We start from the raw sequence: 14,460 nt of genomic DNA on the forward strand, positions 1-14,460 counted from the left end.
TCAGAAAAACAAGAGATAACAATACAAACTACTTACAATATGACAATAAAACATCAAAAACCAAAAAGGAAAATTCTCAGTGAATTAGAATTATTAAAAGTAAAACTACAAAGAAACTAGAAGAAAACATAGGTGGCCTTTTACTAGATATCAAAATGGTAAAGGGCTTTCAGAGTATAAAGAAATTGCAACTTTTCCCAGATTTTACTAAATTAGAAATTTAACCTTTCATATCCCCCTGGAACCCACAAAAATTAATAACAAGTTAACAAACTGGCTAATAAATACATTTTTAAAGGTCCAATCTCATTAGTAATTAACAAATAGTGAGTTAAATTAACAAATTTTTACTTTTCATCTGTCAAATGGCGAATATATGTTGCTGAGGATGAGGTGAAATACAGACTCACACATACTGCTGGTATAAATGTAAACTGGCACTTACGTTTCTCTTTCCAAAAATCAATTAGGTAATATCTATTAGGCGTCTTAAAAATATTCACATCTAGCTAGGGGATGGGTATGTGGAATTCTATTATGCCATGCTCTCTACTTTTTAATTTTTGAAAATCTCCATAGATGAAAAAAAAGAAAATACTAAAGGGGAGAGGGAAAAAAAATACTGTTCACACCCTTTAATTCGGGAATCTCAGTGCTACAAATCAGCCCTAAGGAAATAATTGCAGATGTTTAATATCATATGCTAAATATTTATATATAAAGATACCCCTCTAGTGTAAATGTTGACTGTGAAAAATAATCTGTGACCCAGATAGGGGAGCAATAGGCAAGGTGTCTCCATATAACAGAATAGAGTACAATCATTTAAAACCATGTTTTTGGAGAAATTCATATATGAAGGGGCACTTGGGTGGCTCAGTCGACTTTAAGCATCTGACTCTTAATTTTGGCTCAGGTCATGAATTTAGGGTCCTGGGATTAAGCCCCTTGTCAGGCTCCACACCCAGTGGAGCATCTGCTTGAGATGCTCCCCTTCTTAAAAAAAAAAAAAAAAAAAAAAAAAAAAGAAGGAATTCATGTCTGAAGAAATTCTGTGGAAAATTCATGCACTATGATAGAAAAAAAGAATGTAAAATTATATACACACAATGATGCCCAAGTTTTGTTTCTATACATGCATACAGAAGAGAGACTGGATGGAAATACTAATAGCAGTTATCACTTATTGGTAGGAAAAGGTGGTCTTTACTTTTTTTTTTTTTTTTTTACTTTCTTTTTGATGCATCTCTTCATTTTCTAATTTTCTACAGTGAATATGTATACATTTTAAAATCCAAAAAAAGCATTTTAAAAGCACATCATAAGTATTATTTATATGTATATGACAAAAGATTTTAAGTAATTTAATAGTCCAAGTTGCATTGCTATTTAAAATTTTTAAGCTATTTTGTGAGAAATTATCATAAAGAAAAAAGAGAAAGTAGAACCTTGTTCAATTAGAAAGTTTTGCTACATATTCTAAACTGTAGAAAGACTAATTAATGATCTGCATTATTCCCAAAATGATTTAAAGGAGTTAGAAAATATAATGTATATTAATGACCTTAATTACAAGCAAATAAAAAAGACTCAGTAAAAGCAAAAATTGGGCCATACAGTGGAGCCAGGAATTAATCTAACATATGAAATACACACCAGAGTTCTGTACACTTACTAAAGGCTGACGACAATAGGACTTTAAGCTTTCTAAAACCACACAATGATTATCAATGCAACTGAGACTTTTACATTAAGAGAAACTAATCATTCAAAAAGAAGTATAAGTGTCCCTGATACTAAGATAAGAAATTTCTTTTTTATATCTTTGTGAAAACTGTAATACAACAAGAAATAGCCTAAAACCTTTTTACTTTAACAAATGGATTGAGATATTTAAGAACTTCCTTCTTGCAGAATCCCTTAATACAGACTAAAGGCATCTCTCATAAAAACATAGCTTTCCCTTCCCAGGACACTCCTATCCTACACTATCAAGTCCTTAAGCACAGGGATTATTGCTTGGTCACTCTGTATCCCCATCATTTTGCACAGTGGCCACACATAGTAGACACCTAATGTTTCTTGTTGAATGAATTAAATAACATGCCCCAGTCTACCTCCAGGTAAAACACAGTTCTTATTAAAATAAAGTATCTTTGGGCTTAAGTGTCAAAAGCTATTCTCTCATCTAGAGTTAAAATCAGAAGAAAACTGGACACAGTAGTGTGGATAGCAAGTAACAATATAAAATACAAGGGGTGCCTGGGTGGCTCGGCTGCTTGAGTGACCAACTCTTGATTTTGGCTCAGGTCATGATCTCAGGGTTGTGAGATCCAGCCCCATGTTGGGCTCTGCCCTCCGCATGGAGTCTGCTTGAGATTCTCTCTTCCCTCTGCCTCTGCTCCTCCCCACACGTGTGCATGCTCTCTCTCAAAATAAAAATATTTTAAAAAATTGAAAAAATACAATATTAAATACTATACCCAGTACTATTGCAGAAATGAAGTTCATATTCACACTCAGACTGTTATTTTCTAGTGAGTCCTCAAATAAATTTTGAAATTGAACATATATGCATAAGAATATGCTGACATTTGTACTTCTTTTCTTAATCTCATGAATTCTCTGAAAAGGCTTTTTGCCAAAACCAGGAGCCAAATGTATACTTACTATTATCACAAACATATGGTTTCAAGCAATGTTTCTCATGATTATAGAAGTAAATACAGTGAAGATGTTGCCAACTAAAGCTTGGGCTAATCATTTTACCTTATTACATATCAGTGTCTCCAACTAGAAGAGCTGTGATGTGTTTATAAAAACAAATGTTTCCATAATACTTCTACTCTAAAACTAATGCTATAATTATACTGAAAGCAAACGTAATACCTCCTATATTCTGCTCCTCTGAAAAGATTTAGAGGGTTTCTCCATACCTTGCATTCTAAAAAACAAAGGGAGGAAAAAAAGGGAAATGAATTAGTTTAATCAACTGCAGTTAAATCTTAATTTCACCAACATTTATGGTATAGTTACTGTATGCCATGCACAGTGCTAGCCAGATAGTACAAAGATAAATAAGGCCTGGATTACCCCTGCTGTCACAAAGTATACAATTAAATCTAGTCATTCTCCTATTTATATCTCTGTAGTATTTAGTTCATAATTCAATTATAGCACTTCACTTAATACATTACAATGTGATTATCCCTTTGGTTTTCAGTTTCTCCCTTTAGAATATGAGCTCTTACAGCTTTGTTCATTTTTGTATTCTTGGAGCCTAGCACAGCATTTGGAACTAACTTGTTTAAATGAATGAAACGTCACATGAGAGTCAGTCATGTAAACTACCATCTAAACTGTGTGATAAGTGCTATAGTACAGATTGTTTTGTTCCAAGAGAAGAAAAAAAGAAAGTGATTAATTTTTCTCTGGGGAAATTAGAAAAGGCTTTAGAAAGGAGGTAACATTTGAACTGACAATGAATCACGGTAAAAGGTGAGCAGAAGGTTGCCAGATGAAGAACATTCGAAGGAGAGGAAGCATCATAAAAACCACACAGTATAGTTAGGCTAAAGTGCAGGGTAGGGAGTGTCTTCACTCTCCGTATGCAATGATATACTCAATCTCACATCAGGGAATAAGATTGTATAATGCATTATTGTTATAATTATTTACATACTGGACTCAGCTTCTTGAGGACAGATCTATGTCATATTCATCTTAATGTCTCATTCTTAGGAGTTCTGTAATTATTTTATGAAACAGAAAAGAAAAGGGGAAAGAAAAGTACCATTATTCCCTCCTGCACTCTTAAGTGGTTGCCAATCCCATCCCTACTATTCCTGGTCAATACCCACTCATGCCTTAGGGCTCAGCCTAAAAGGCGCTTTCTCAGAGACTTTCCCTGACCACATCTAAAAAGTGGCAGTATTTTCCTACTAAACTAATACAACTCTAGTGGCTAGGCTTACTGAACAAATGAGACATTATGACACTCTATGGAATTAAGTCATTTGTATTATTACTATATGAATTTTATTGATATCAAATTAAAGGAATAATAATCCAAAAATATCATTTCTATCTGACCTTCAAATTTTTACTTTCCTAATTGCATATCATTAATAATATTCACTTTGTATTACTGGATACATATAGAGGAATAGCCTACAATTAAAGTATGACAATGGAGTATCTATACATGAGTAACTGAGATTTTGATGCCTTTGTAAATATATTGAGAGGAAAAAAGTATTTTTCTTAACTTTGCTATGTTGGCAGGAATGACTAATTGTCTCTGTTCTCTCCTTTATCTAATAAGATCTCCTAATTATTACCTGAGCATATGTATGCTGAGAAAATGGTTACAATTTCTAGCTTCCCTTACAGCTACTTAGGTCTGACCAGTAGGAAGTAAGCTAAAATAGTATGTAACACTCTGAGAAGTATCCTTGGCTGCTGTTGGGTTGAGTAGGGGTAAAGGGTGGCCTTCTACTGGCCTAGTCTCCTTCCTGCTGATTGGAATGTGGATATGATGGCATAAACAAGAGCAACAGTCTTGGAGATAGCAGGCTAACAAAATGGGAGACTGGGCCTCGGATGGTCATTGCTCTCCGTATCAGCTGTAGATTATCTATACTTACACGAAAGACAAACTTCTCTCTATTGTGAGTTTTCTATCTCCCACAGGCAAACACAATCTTAACTCTACAGCTCGAAAACATATTACATAAAGAGTCACCTGACAAATTCTGTCTGCTGGTTTCACTTTCTCTGGTGCTAGAAGAAGAACCTGGCTCTGAGATGCTGCTTTCTGTTCCTCCCATCAGTGGTCGCAAATGGCTCACGGATACTTGTTCAATAAAAGATGTGCCGTGCTTATGGAAGTACCACCATTCAAATATCTATGACAAACAAACAAACAAAAAATCCTCAACTTAAAATAGAACTGATCAGCAGATAGGTGAGCTCAAATTAAAACATTCTTTCAAGATATTCCCGTTTAATCCGGCATTTTAAATGCACTCTCCTTCCAAAATATAAGCCAAATATAAGATTCCCCAATAACACATGCCAGGCAAAAATAAAATACCTTTTTCATAGCTTTGTTATGAAATTTAGATAAGCTGAGGTAAAACTAGAAGAAGCATATCTATAAAGGAAATATTAAAAAAACAATGAGAAACAGGGGTGCCTGGCTGGCTCAGTCAGTAGAACATGTGACTCTTGGTCTCTGGGTTGTGAGTTCGAGCTCAATGCTGGGTGCAGAGATTACTTAAAACAAACAAACAAGCAAGAAGCATTTAATCTGTAAATAATCTAACTCTGTTATGTTACACTGTCGTTTTATTCCATCTGTAGCATAATTAAAAGAAAAACAATTTTGAAACAACCAGCATGGTGGACTAAGACTAGGGTTAGAAAGCCCACATTTGACTCCCAGTCCACCTGTGTGCTCTGGGTAAGTCATTTAACCTCTAGCCTCTGAGAGCCTCAATGTTCTATTAATTTTGGTTAACCAGAATTGTAAATGCCTTTTGAACGATGAAGTACTACTCCAGTATTTGGCAGTATAATTAATGTAGGTTAAGAGGTTGATTCTCTCTTTTTTTTTTTTTTTAAAGATTTTATTTATTTATTTGACAGAGAGAGACAGCCAGCGAGAGAGGGAACACAAGCAGGGGGAGTGGGAGAGGAAGAAGCAGGCTCCTAGTGGAGAAGCCTGATGTGGGGCTCGATCCCGGCACACTCGGATCACGCCCTGAGCCGAAGGCAGACGCTTAACGATTGCGCCACCCAGGCGCCCCAAGAGGTTGATTCTCATATTGAACCATGAAAAATTCAGGATATTCACCCCTTTGTTTGCATGGTTTATCACTGTTATAAAAAGAGGAATCAGAAGCTCTGTGGGAGCACCTGGCTGGCTCAGTCAGTAGAGCATGCGACTCTTGATCTCCAGGTTGTAAGTTCAAGCCCCATGTTGGGCTAGAGATTACTTTAAAAAAGAAAAAGAAAAAAAAAAGCTCTCTGTGTTGAATAGCAGAATGTTTCATATTTGGCCACTCTAGCATTCTCAACACTCTTTTGGGTTTCAGCTTAAATGACAGATCCTCAGGGAACTCTCCCTGATTCCACAGAACAGAAAACAATATTCCCACTGGATCTTGAGTCTTCCTTTCAGAGTAATCTTTTCACTTGTAATAATTAGCTAAACAACTGGCTTCATTGCTATTCTTCAAGCTCCCAAGCACACTATCCCCTATCCCTTCTGGTGGAAGTAACACAAACAGCATAGACACCTTCTGTATTTCAGGGGGTAAAAGAAATTATAAACATAGTAAGCTTTGCTAATAAAAACTCATCAATATTATAAAGGTCATGACACAGTTTAACCTCTAAAATGTTACTTGAATTTCCTAATTTTCTTTATAGTATATTGTTATAACCACTCTATTTTATTATTAGCTACTGTTGTTAATCTCTTACTGAGCCTAATTCATTTACTTAAAAGTGTTTTTATTTGAGTATAGTTGATCCACAATGTTACATTAGTTTCAGGTGTATAATATAGTGATTTGACTTCTCTACACATTATGCTATGCTTACCACAAGTGTACTGTCACCATACGATGCTATTACAGTATGAATTTCTTAATTTTTGTAAATTTAAAACTCTGGTTTAAAAAGAAGAAATGTTAAGAACTGTTTTATATATTACATGTGTTATGTTTTATACATATATAATATATGTGTAAACTTTTCCCCCTCTCATGAGGAAATTAAAACTCAGAGAATTATGTGACTTGCCCAAAGTTATCACCTAGTAAGTGGCAGAGCTGAGACTCAAAACTACATCTTCTGGTTCTAAGACTAATGCTTTTTCCATTCATCAGTGTTTAAAGATAGGTCATTCTCTTTATTTAGATTTTCACATGTTATTGACTAAATACGCTAAAATACGTTTAACCATGAGTGGGCTTTATAATCAGTAAATTTTAACTAATTTAACTATATTAACACATAGCTTCATCCTAAATTCCTCAGTAATTTTTTTTGATCAAGAGAAAATCCCTTCCTTGTCTAGCATTTCACTTTAACAAAATGGCCAAGTATTAGTCCCTATCAAAAAAAAAAACAAAACAAACAAATAAAAAACACTCCTATACAAATGCCGTTATTTAAACTATAATAGAAGAGCACCATCTAGAGATGAGAAAAAAGCACAGAAAAGTTCATTGCTCATGCATGCCATACTTCCTAAGATTTTTATCTGTAGCAGTATTTTTCCAAAGTTTATACTAGGAAACACTAGTTCCCAGGGATGTTAAAAGAGATTATGTATATATATTTTTTAACTTTGTAATTAAAAATGATAGTTCAGTCAATTAAGACAAGGGATGGGGCGCCTAGGTGGTTCAGTTGTTAAGCGTCTGCCTTCGGCTCAGGGCGTGATCCTGGCGTTCTGGGATCGAGCCCCACATCAGGCTCCTCCGCTGGGAGCCTGCTTCTTCCTCTCCCACTCCCCCTGCCTGTGTTCCCTCTCTCATTGGCTGTCTCTCTCTCTGTCAAATAAATAAATCTTTAAAAATAAAAATAAAGTTAAGACTTCTCAGAATAATAATGGCCAAAATTCATTACGTGCTCACTCTGAGCTAGCTACCATGTTATTGAAAGCTCTTAGACACATTATCTCATTTAGTTTTCATAATCCTATGAAGTTGATATTATTATCATCCCCAATTTATAGATGAGGAAATTAAAGCTTAGAAAAGTTAATTAACTTGCTCAAAGTCACACAAATAAAGTGATGGTTCTCAAAACTAATATAATATTGTATGTCAGCTATACTTCAATTAAAAAAAATTTTCTTCTCACAATTAAAAAATAAATAAATGAAGTGATGGTTAGCATGGCTCTGCTCTTAAACACTCCAGAGAGGATAAATGGCTACCTATAGGCTGAATTCAAGATACAAATTTTTAGTCTGCCCAATGTCGCCAAGGTTAAAGTATTGGGAGACTTTTATATAAAAACTTGTTGCATCCAGATTCTTTCAAAATCACATGAAAAATTGGAAGATCTCATACTAGTTTTTGTTACTAAACTGGGCCCTGCAAGCATTTAGTTGGGAACCTACCACCAATCCCTGCTCCTTCCAGTATACAATAGTCTTTCATATACAAATGAATACTGCCAGTCTCTGAAAGTGGAGAGTTAGATACAGAATTTTTTCAAATTCTGAACACATGTTGAGAATACTGATCTATAAGTATTTATAATTATTGTAACCATATAAAGACATCTGATCTTTAGATAAATACCAAACCATGAAGGAAATGGAAACTACTTACAAATATTAGTCCTGATATCAAAGAAGATGTTCCTGTAAGTGCCACATAGAATTTGGGTGTCAATGAATTTAAAAATACTGTCACTGCAAAAGGAAAAAAAAAAAAAATCAAAGTTTAAAAACATGCAAATTCAAAATACTCAAGTTACAAATATGCAGGTGTCTTTATGAGTAGAGGAACATAAATAGAGTTAATATCGAGTATAAGATTTGTTTGAGAAAGTTGTAATTTTTAAAAAGGTACTTTAAATTCCCATTTTATCATATCTTAAAAATTACCTTTGAACATGTAAGGGTAGCATTTTAAACTGATAATTTGTTAAATAAGCAAATCAAAATGAGATCATTCAGTTTACTTTTGAAAATAAATTAAGAACTTATAAACCATAACTTGGACAAGAAGTTTTGCAAAACCCTAAGGATAAGCTAAACAAACATCTTGTTACAAAGGAGATTTAAAACCACTCCCTAATTATTTTGGTGAGATACAAACCAGTGTTTCAAATTAGAGGCAAGGAACCAGTATATGTATGTATTTGGTATGTCAGCTAGGCAGGCAAAATAAACCAAAGAGAATAGCAACAGACTGAGAGAACTCCTTGAACCTGACTCACTGAAAGCCTGGGCCAGATTTTTCACTTCAAATAACTATCTCATAAATAGTACGGGTTTCAGAAATAAATAAAAATCTATCATAGTTAACTACTCTCATCTAAATGGTGCTATCTAGTTAACACGTGGAAAAATAAGTAATAAATGTCAATGAATAATATTTTACTGAGCATGCAAACCACTAGTAAGCGCTTCATTAACCAGTTACAGAGATACCAAATTAGTTCTTTCAAACAGTCTAGGAAGGCCAATTTATTTAGTTTGTTTTAGTATGTAGTTATATCCAAACTTACATAAAACCTATGTTCTAAAAAGTCCAAAATATTTCAGAACATTATTTCACAGTATTTCGTGTCATCTTATGAAATAGAAAAGGAGACATTTGCCTTTTCTTGCTGCAAAAAAATAAACCACAGGTACTGATAGTCACAGTCATCACACAGCAGAAATACTTTCATTTTGTTCTAAAAAGTCCAAAATATTTCAGAACATTATTTCACAGTATTTCGTGTCATCTTATGAAATAGAAAAGGAGACATTTGCCTTTTCTTGCTGCAAAAAAATAAACCACAGGTACTGATAGTCACAGTCATCACACAGCAGAAATACTTTCATTTTGTTCAAAACTTGAGTGGAAATATTGTAATGACATGGTAAGAGGCCCTGGCTCCCATCCACTTTGTCCTGGCTACAGGTAAAGGATAGTATTTGCAGAATCCACGGGGATCATCACTTCTTACATGCCTTTGTATCTGCAGCTCAGACTACATAGCAAGCTTTCTACAAATGTTGAAAGAAGTAAGGAAAGTACCCATTACTGTTTGTGGCTCTTTCCCTTTACTTCCTATACTGTTTTATTACTCAAGATAAAGTCTAAAGCAAAGAACAGACCAAGATACCACGAAAATTTTCTTGACAGAACTATCTTAAAATACGATAATGGTTGGCTAAGGTCACGGCATTTTTTTCCTTTTAGGTCTTTGAACGCGGAAGCGCTAATCTTTGTTGTCTCTTAGCTAATCGGCGAGACTCCAAAGAATAATTTTCAAGGGAGCCTACCAATGCTGGGAGTGTATATAAATTCTGCAGCCGATATGAAAATGCTCTCATCTGTCATACTACCTGAAGCCTACAGCTTGTCAGGTGGCTCTTCCTCGGGTAAACGAGGACAGAAGAGAGAGGGCGGATCTTAAAAGCTCAAGGGAGGAGTCCATAGCTGCAGCTCAGGTTTGACAATCAGCTGCGGAGTTGCGGCCCGAGAGAAAAAGAACCCACTAGGTCGCGCACCACCCACTCATCTCCAAAGCCCTCCAGTGACTGCGGAGAATCTCCTCCCTTTGCCCCCTGCCCCTAACCCCCGCCCCTCTTCTAGCTCCCCCGCCCGTCCCCAAGGAGGTCTGGGCCTCTCACCCGCAGCCAAATTCTCACACAGCCTCAGCGGGACCCTCAGAGCGTAAAGCAGTCCCAGCCCCGCCACGAACCACAGGGAGGCCCCAGTCCCCGCCAGCCCGGCCCGCAGCCGCTCCCTCCAGCCCAGCGACGGGCTCAGGCCGGGAGCAGGTGCAGGAGGAGATGCCGCAGCAGTTGCTGCTTCACCCAAGCCGTCACCGTCCGCCATCTTGCCGCTCCCGCAAGCTCCGGGAGCTGGGAGGGGAGAAGGGCAGGAAACCGGGAGTCGGGAATCCTGGGATAGTGGCGGACCTGAACTTGGCCTCTGTGAAGTTGAGTCCCAGGGAACGCCGACCAAGAAAATTTGGCAGGTGGAGGAGCGTCCCGGGACTGGGGTTACCTTTCCTTCGAAGGGCGGGAAGGGGTGACTAGCGGCACATACTCTGGAGGAACTGGACTGAGATGTGACCTCAGAGTGAAATGTTTTTGTTTCCATACGAGTGAGGGTCACCTCTCACCCTATTTCTGGGGTTGGAAAAGCCACCAACCGTTCCAGGGCCCGAGCAGCGCTTCGCCCTTTGGACTCGGCTGCCACGGAGATCACTGGTATCGGGAAAGCCTACAGTAGCAATTGCTATTTGGTCGGATGGAGCTCGGGTGTCAGGAGTAGTCGGAACACGTTCCCAGTGTCTCATAAATGAATGGGGGAAATGAATGTAACTCAGTGAGAAAGGTATTAGACTTAAAATCATTTAAGGAAAAGTCTTACGGCAGACCTAGAGACGTCCAGGAGCGCCGGCTCTCGCAACCACCACCCCACCCGTAACTGACATGGCACCCTCTAGGTCGGCGTTTCCGGGCGGGTCCTTCCGACCGCCCCCGCGGTGATTCCATCACTCAGCTTCCTTCCCGGCCTGCCTCGCGCCGGGGCCGGGCTGGGCCAGAGCAGCCCAAGATGGCCGACTTTGAGGACCGGGTGTCGGATGAGGAGAAGGTAAGGGGTCCGCCTCTCTCTCTTGCCTCCTCTCGCGACAGGGAACAGGGGCCGACCTGGCTGCGGTGGGAACCCTGGCAGTGTCCCCGGGAAAAAGAAGCTTCTTGGCCTGTGCTGACATACGCTCTACAGTTGGGACGCTTCTCTCTTTAGGGGCTTTCGTCTGCCTCACGGTGGCCCCAGTTCCCCATTCCTCAACTCTCTTTTTCTCCTCTTGGGCCTGAGGCACAGCCCAGTGACCTTCCTGCAAGAGAAGAGACTTTCCTTTATTGAATCGTGACTGTGGACTTTCTTCTGTAATTAAGAGGGGGCGATGGTGATGTCTGGACGTATCAAGAAGCAGTTACTTTACCGCCTTTAACTGTTAGGGCTCTCCCCATCCCCCCATTTTTTAGATATGATTGAGGCTAGTTAGGGCGAGTCACTTCCTGGTCAGGGTGGCCTCTTAACTTCCCTTTTGCTCCTCCTTCCTCAGGAAGTGATTTTGCTGTCACGACTCCTCGACAGGGAGAGGTCCCCATGTGTTGTCCGCCCATCCACTCTTTTCTCACTTGCTATCGGCGGAACTGATTCTCAGTAATAAATGTGTAAGCCTCAGGACATTTGCTTCAGAATTTGAACACCACTCTTCCCTGTAGACACTCCCTTGACTGATTGTATGTATGCACTTAAGCCCGTGATGACTCCATCCATCCCTTGCGTCTTACGTCCTGTTAACGGTAATTTTTGAAAAATAGTTTTCTATTTTTGTTAACAAATCAAAAATAGCCAGCGGATTTTTTTTTTAACTCCATAAAGGCTTTTTATATAGCACATAAACTTCATATTAACACATTCAAGTCTGGACAAAGCATCGTGCCTTCTTTGATGCACCACTGTGGTGTCTTTGAGTATAGTTAAATTTGTTAGTGTGTAATTTGGGTATTTACTTCTTAAAATGTGTTTTAAATTCAAGAGCATATTCTACGTTTGGTGGAATAACTTTTTGCTGACAGCTGCACACCTTTCTTAACACTTTGTTAGGCTTTTCAGTAACTATGTGATTTTAGGGCCTGTAGAAATTAGAATGATTTCACTAGATGACTCCTTATAGGACAAGAATTATGTCTTTTGTTTCCCACAGTGGCTCTTACAAAATGTGCACTCTTGCGTGCTCTGTAAATGTATCTGGGCTCTTTTTTAATAAAAGAGAATGGGATGGCACAAGGGACTGTTTATGATCCAGGAGTACTCAGTACAGAATAATTTGATCTGTCATACCTACATACGCCATGTCGTTTTGAAATACTGGAGAATGTGTAAAAAGTCACCAGTCATTGAATAATACTTCAGCATTAAATTTTCTCGTTCTTGAAAATTCTCATGTGTAGAACTTACGGGAGAGAAGGGCATCTTTTTTTGAATTTATGATGAAGAGAAGACTATAATAAAATGTCTAATCTAAGTCAAAGAGTTATGATTCAGATTAAATTATAGTAAAAATCGGAATAACCAAACATTTGTTACCTCAACTGATGGTCTTCTTGTTTTAAGGAAAAATATTGTTACAACAAAATTTCACTAAAAACTTAATAAACTTCAAAGTTTATGGTGTCCAAACAATACATTTACCAGTATTGTTGGGTTTTTGTCTTCGACGATAGGTTAGAATGTCTTTTTAATTAAACTTGGGAAAATATAATACATGTCTTTCAAAAGAAAAGTGCAAATTGAGATGTCTTTGGATATTGACAATGTTAAATAACATTAATAGTCTTGATTTTATAACAGCAGATTTGTGATCAGTTTCCTCTTATCTCCCAGCATACTTCTTTGTTTGCTTAATTTTAATGACACAGCAAGCATGTCAAAATTAGAACGGTAAATCTGTCCCAAAATGCTGATGAATTTCATATTCAGTGAACAGTTTTATATTATCCACATTCCTTCATTGTTGTGGATAACTACGAATAGCTGATATTAAGCCTCATATAATCCATATGATTTGAGATTACTGAAATTTTGTTAGATTCTTATTCCCAGACAGAAACGGAACTGTATTTCTCTGTTGCGAATCTGTAAGTAAAAAGAAAGGGCCTTGACTTGTAAGGTTACTTCAGTTCTCCAGCTTCATAGCTACGTTGCCCCCTTTTCCTCCAGGCTTCTAATTCCTTTGAACTCAATTCAGGAATTGAAGTATTTTTCCAACAAAACTAGTTGATATAAATAGCATTCATAAACAACGTTTAGAGAGATTCTTGTTCTCTAAAATTTTCACAACCAGGGCACAATTACAAACAAATTTTTAAAAATCAAGATATTTTCAGCCATAATTTGTATTGATTCTTCTTTGAAGGAACTCTGAAGTTTCCATTTTATCCTCTTTTTAACCAAATTCTCAACTGCATTAGATTTGGATTTTTTTAAGGCATTTATGTCATAATGTGGAATATATTTTAATATTGCTTTTTATCTTTGTTGCATTTCCTAAAAGCAGTGAACCCAGAGGTGAATTTGGTGTTGATAGTCCCTGATTTCCTTGCAAGTATTTAGAAGCTAGCAAGATCAACCATTCTCATAAGTAACTGCTTAGGGTTTTTATCACTTTACAAAGAGGAAGTTGGGTTTTTTTAACTTCTGCATTGTTACCTGAAATGGTCATGATGAGCTGCCTAAATAAAACAGGAAGTTGAAAGTGTAAAATAACTTGCAGAAATAAATGCTTTTAGTTTTATCCTCGAGTTCAGTTTCTGAGAATGAGTTGTATTCTTCTAGTCACTTAGACTCTTCAGTTACTTGGTTCCAAACGCATAACAGACCAAAAGGACAAGATACTGTAATTAGGAAACTTGAAGTATAAGACAAACTACTCATTTAGGCTCCTTGCCCTGTCTGTTTCCTTTATTTCATGAATCAGCATTTTTAAAACATAATTGCAGAAAGAATTTTAAGGCTGTAAAAAGTGCTATTAACGTATTTTCCCCTTCAGCTTATTAAGAAGTAGAATATTTGTGAACAGCTTCAAAAATGCCGTAACTGAGAAATGAATATATATGCCTTAAGCTTAGACAATTATATCATCTTTAAGGCACTTTTTGAGAAACAGGTTTATCAAAATTATTTAGGAGAGATG

The 14,460-nt window shown here is 37.2% G+C and overlaps 2 protein-coding genes across 5 annotated transcripts in view; one reads left to right on the top strand and one right to left on the bottom strand.

Moving 5' to 3' along the window:
* Positions 1-10,865, bottom strand: part of ST7L (suppression of tumorigenicity 7 like) — a 73,814-nt gene extending 62,949 nt beyond the window's left edge. For 2 of the 4 annotated variants that reach the window (XM_045801497.2, XM_045801496.2), the window contains exons 1-4: positions 10,376-10,612; positions 8,355-8,437; positions 4,745-4,907; positions 2,890-2,944 (exon numbers count right to left, since the gene is read on the bottom strand). In XM_045801497.2, the coding sequence (XP_045657453.1) occupies positions 2,890-2,944; positions 4,745-4,907; positions 8,355-8,437; positions 10,376-10,583 (509 nt within the window). In that variant the 5' untranslated portion in view covers positions 10,584-10,612. Of the gene's footprint in view, positions 1-2,889; positions 2,945-4,744; positions 4,908-8,354; positions 8,438-10,375; positions 10,614-10,666 lie in introns of those variants that run through there. The other 2 variants (XM_087866172.1, XM_087866173.1) reach the window with 2 other exon arrangements.
* Positions 10,866-11,194: 329 nt separating this feature from the next.
* CAPZA1 (capping actin protein of muscle Z-line subunit alpha 1) overlaps positions 11,195-14,460 on the top strand; it is a 47,023-nt gene continuing 43,757 nt past the window's right edge. Inside the window, exon 1 of the mRNA XM_045801498.2 lies at positions 11,195-11,348. Within this exon, the coding sequence (XP_045657454.1) occupies positions 11,310-11,348 (39 nt within the window). The 5' untranslated portion in view covers positions 11,195-11,309. The remainder of the gene's footprint in view (positions 11,349-14,460) is intronic.

This window comes from Ursus americanus, chromosome 12, assembly GCF_024610735.1.
Source record: "Ursus americanus isolate L20-20 chromosome 12, mUrsAme1.1.p, whole genome shotgun sequence".
NCBI classification, from domain to species: domain Eukaryota; kingdom Metazoa; phylum Chordata; class Mammalia; order Carnivora; family Ursidae; genus Ursus; species Ursus americanus.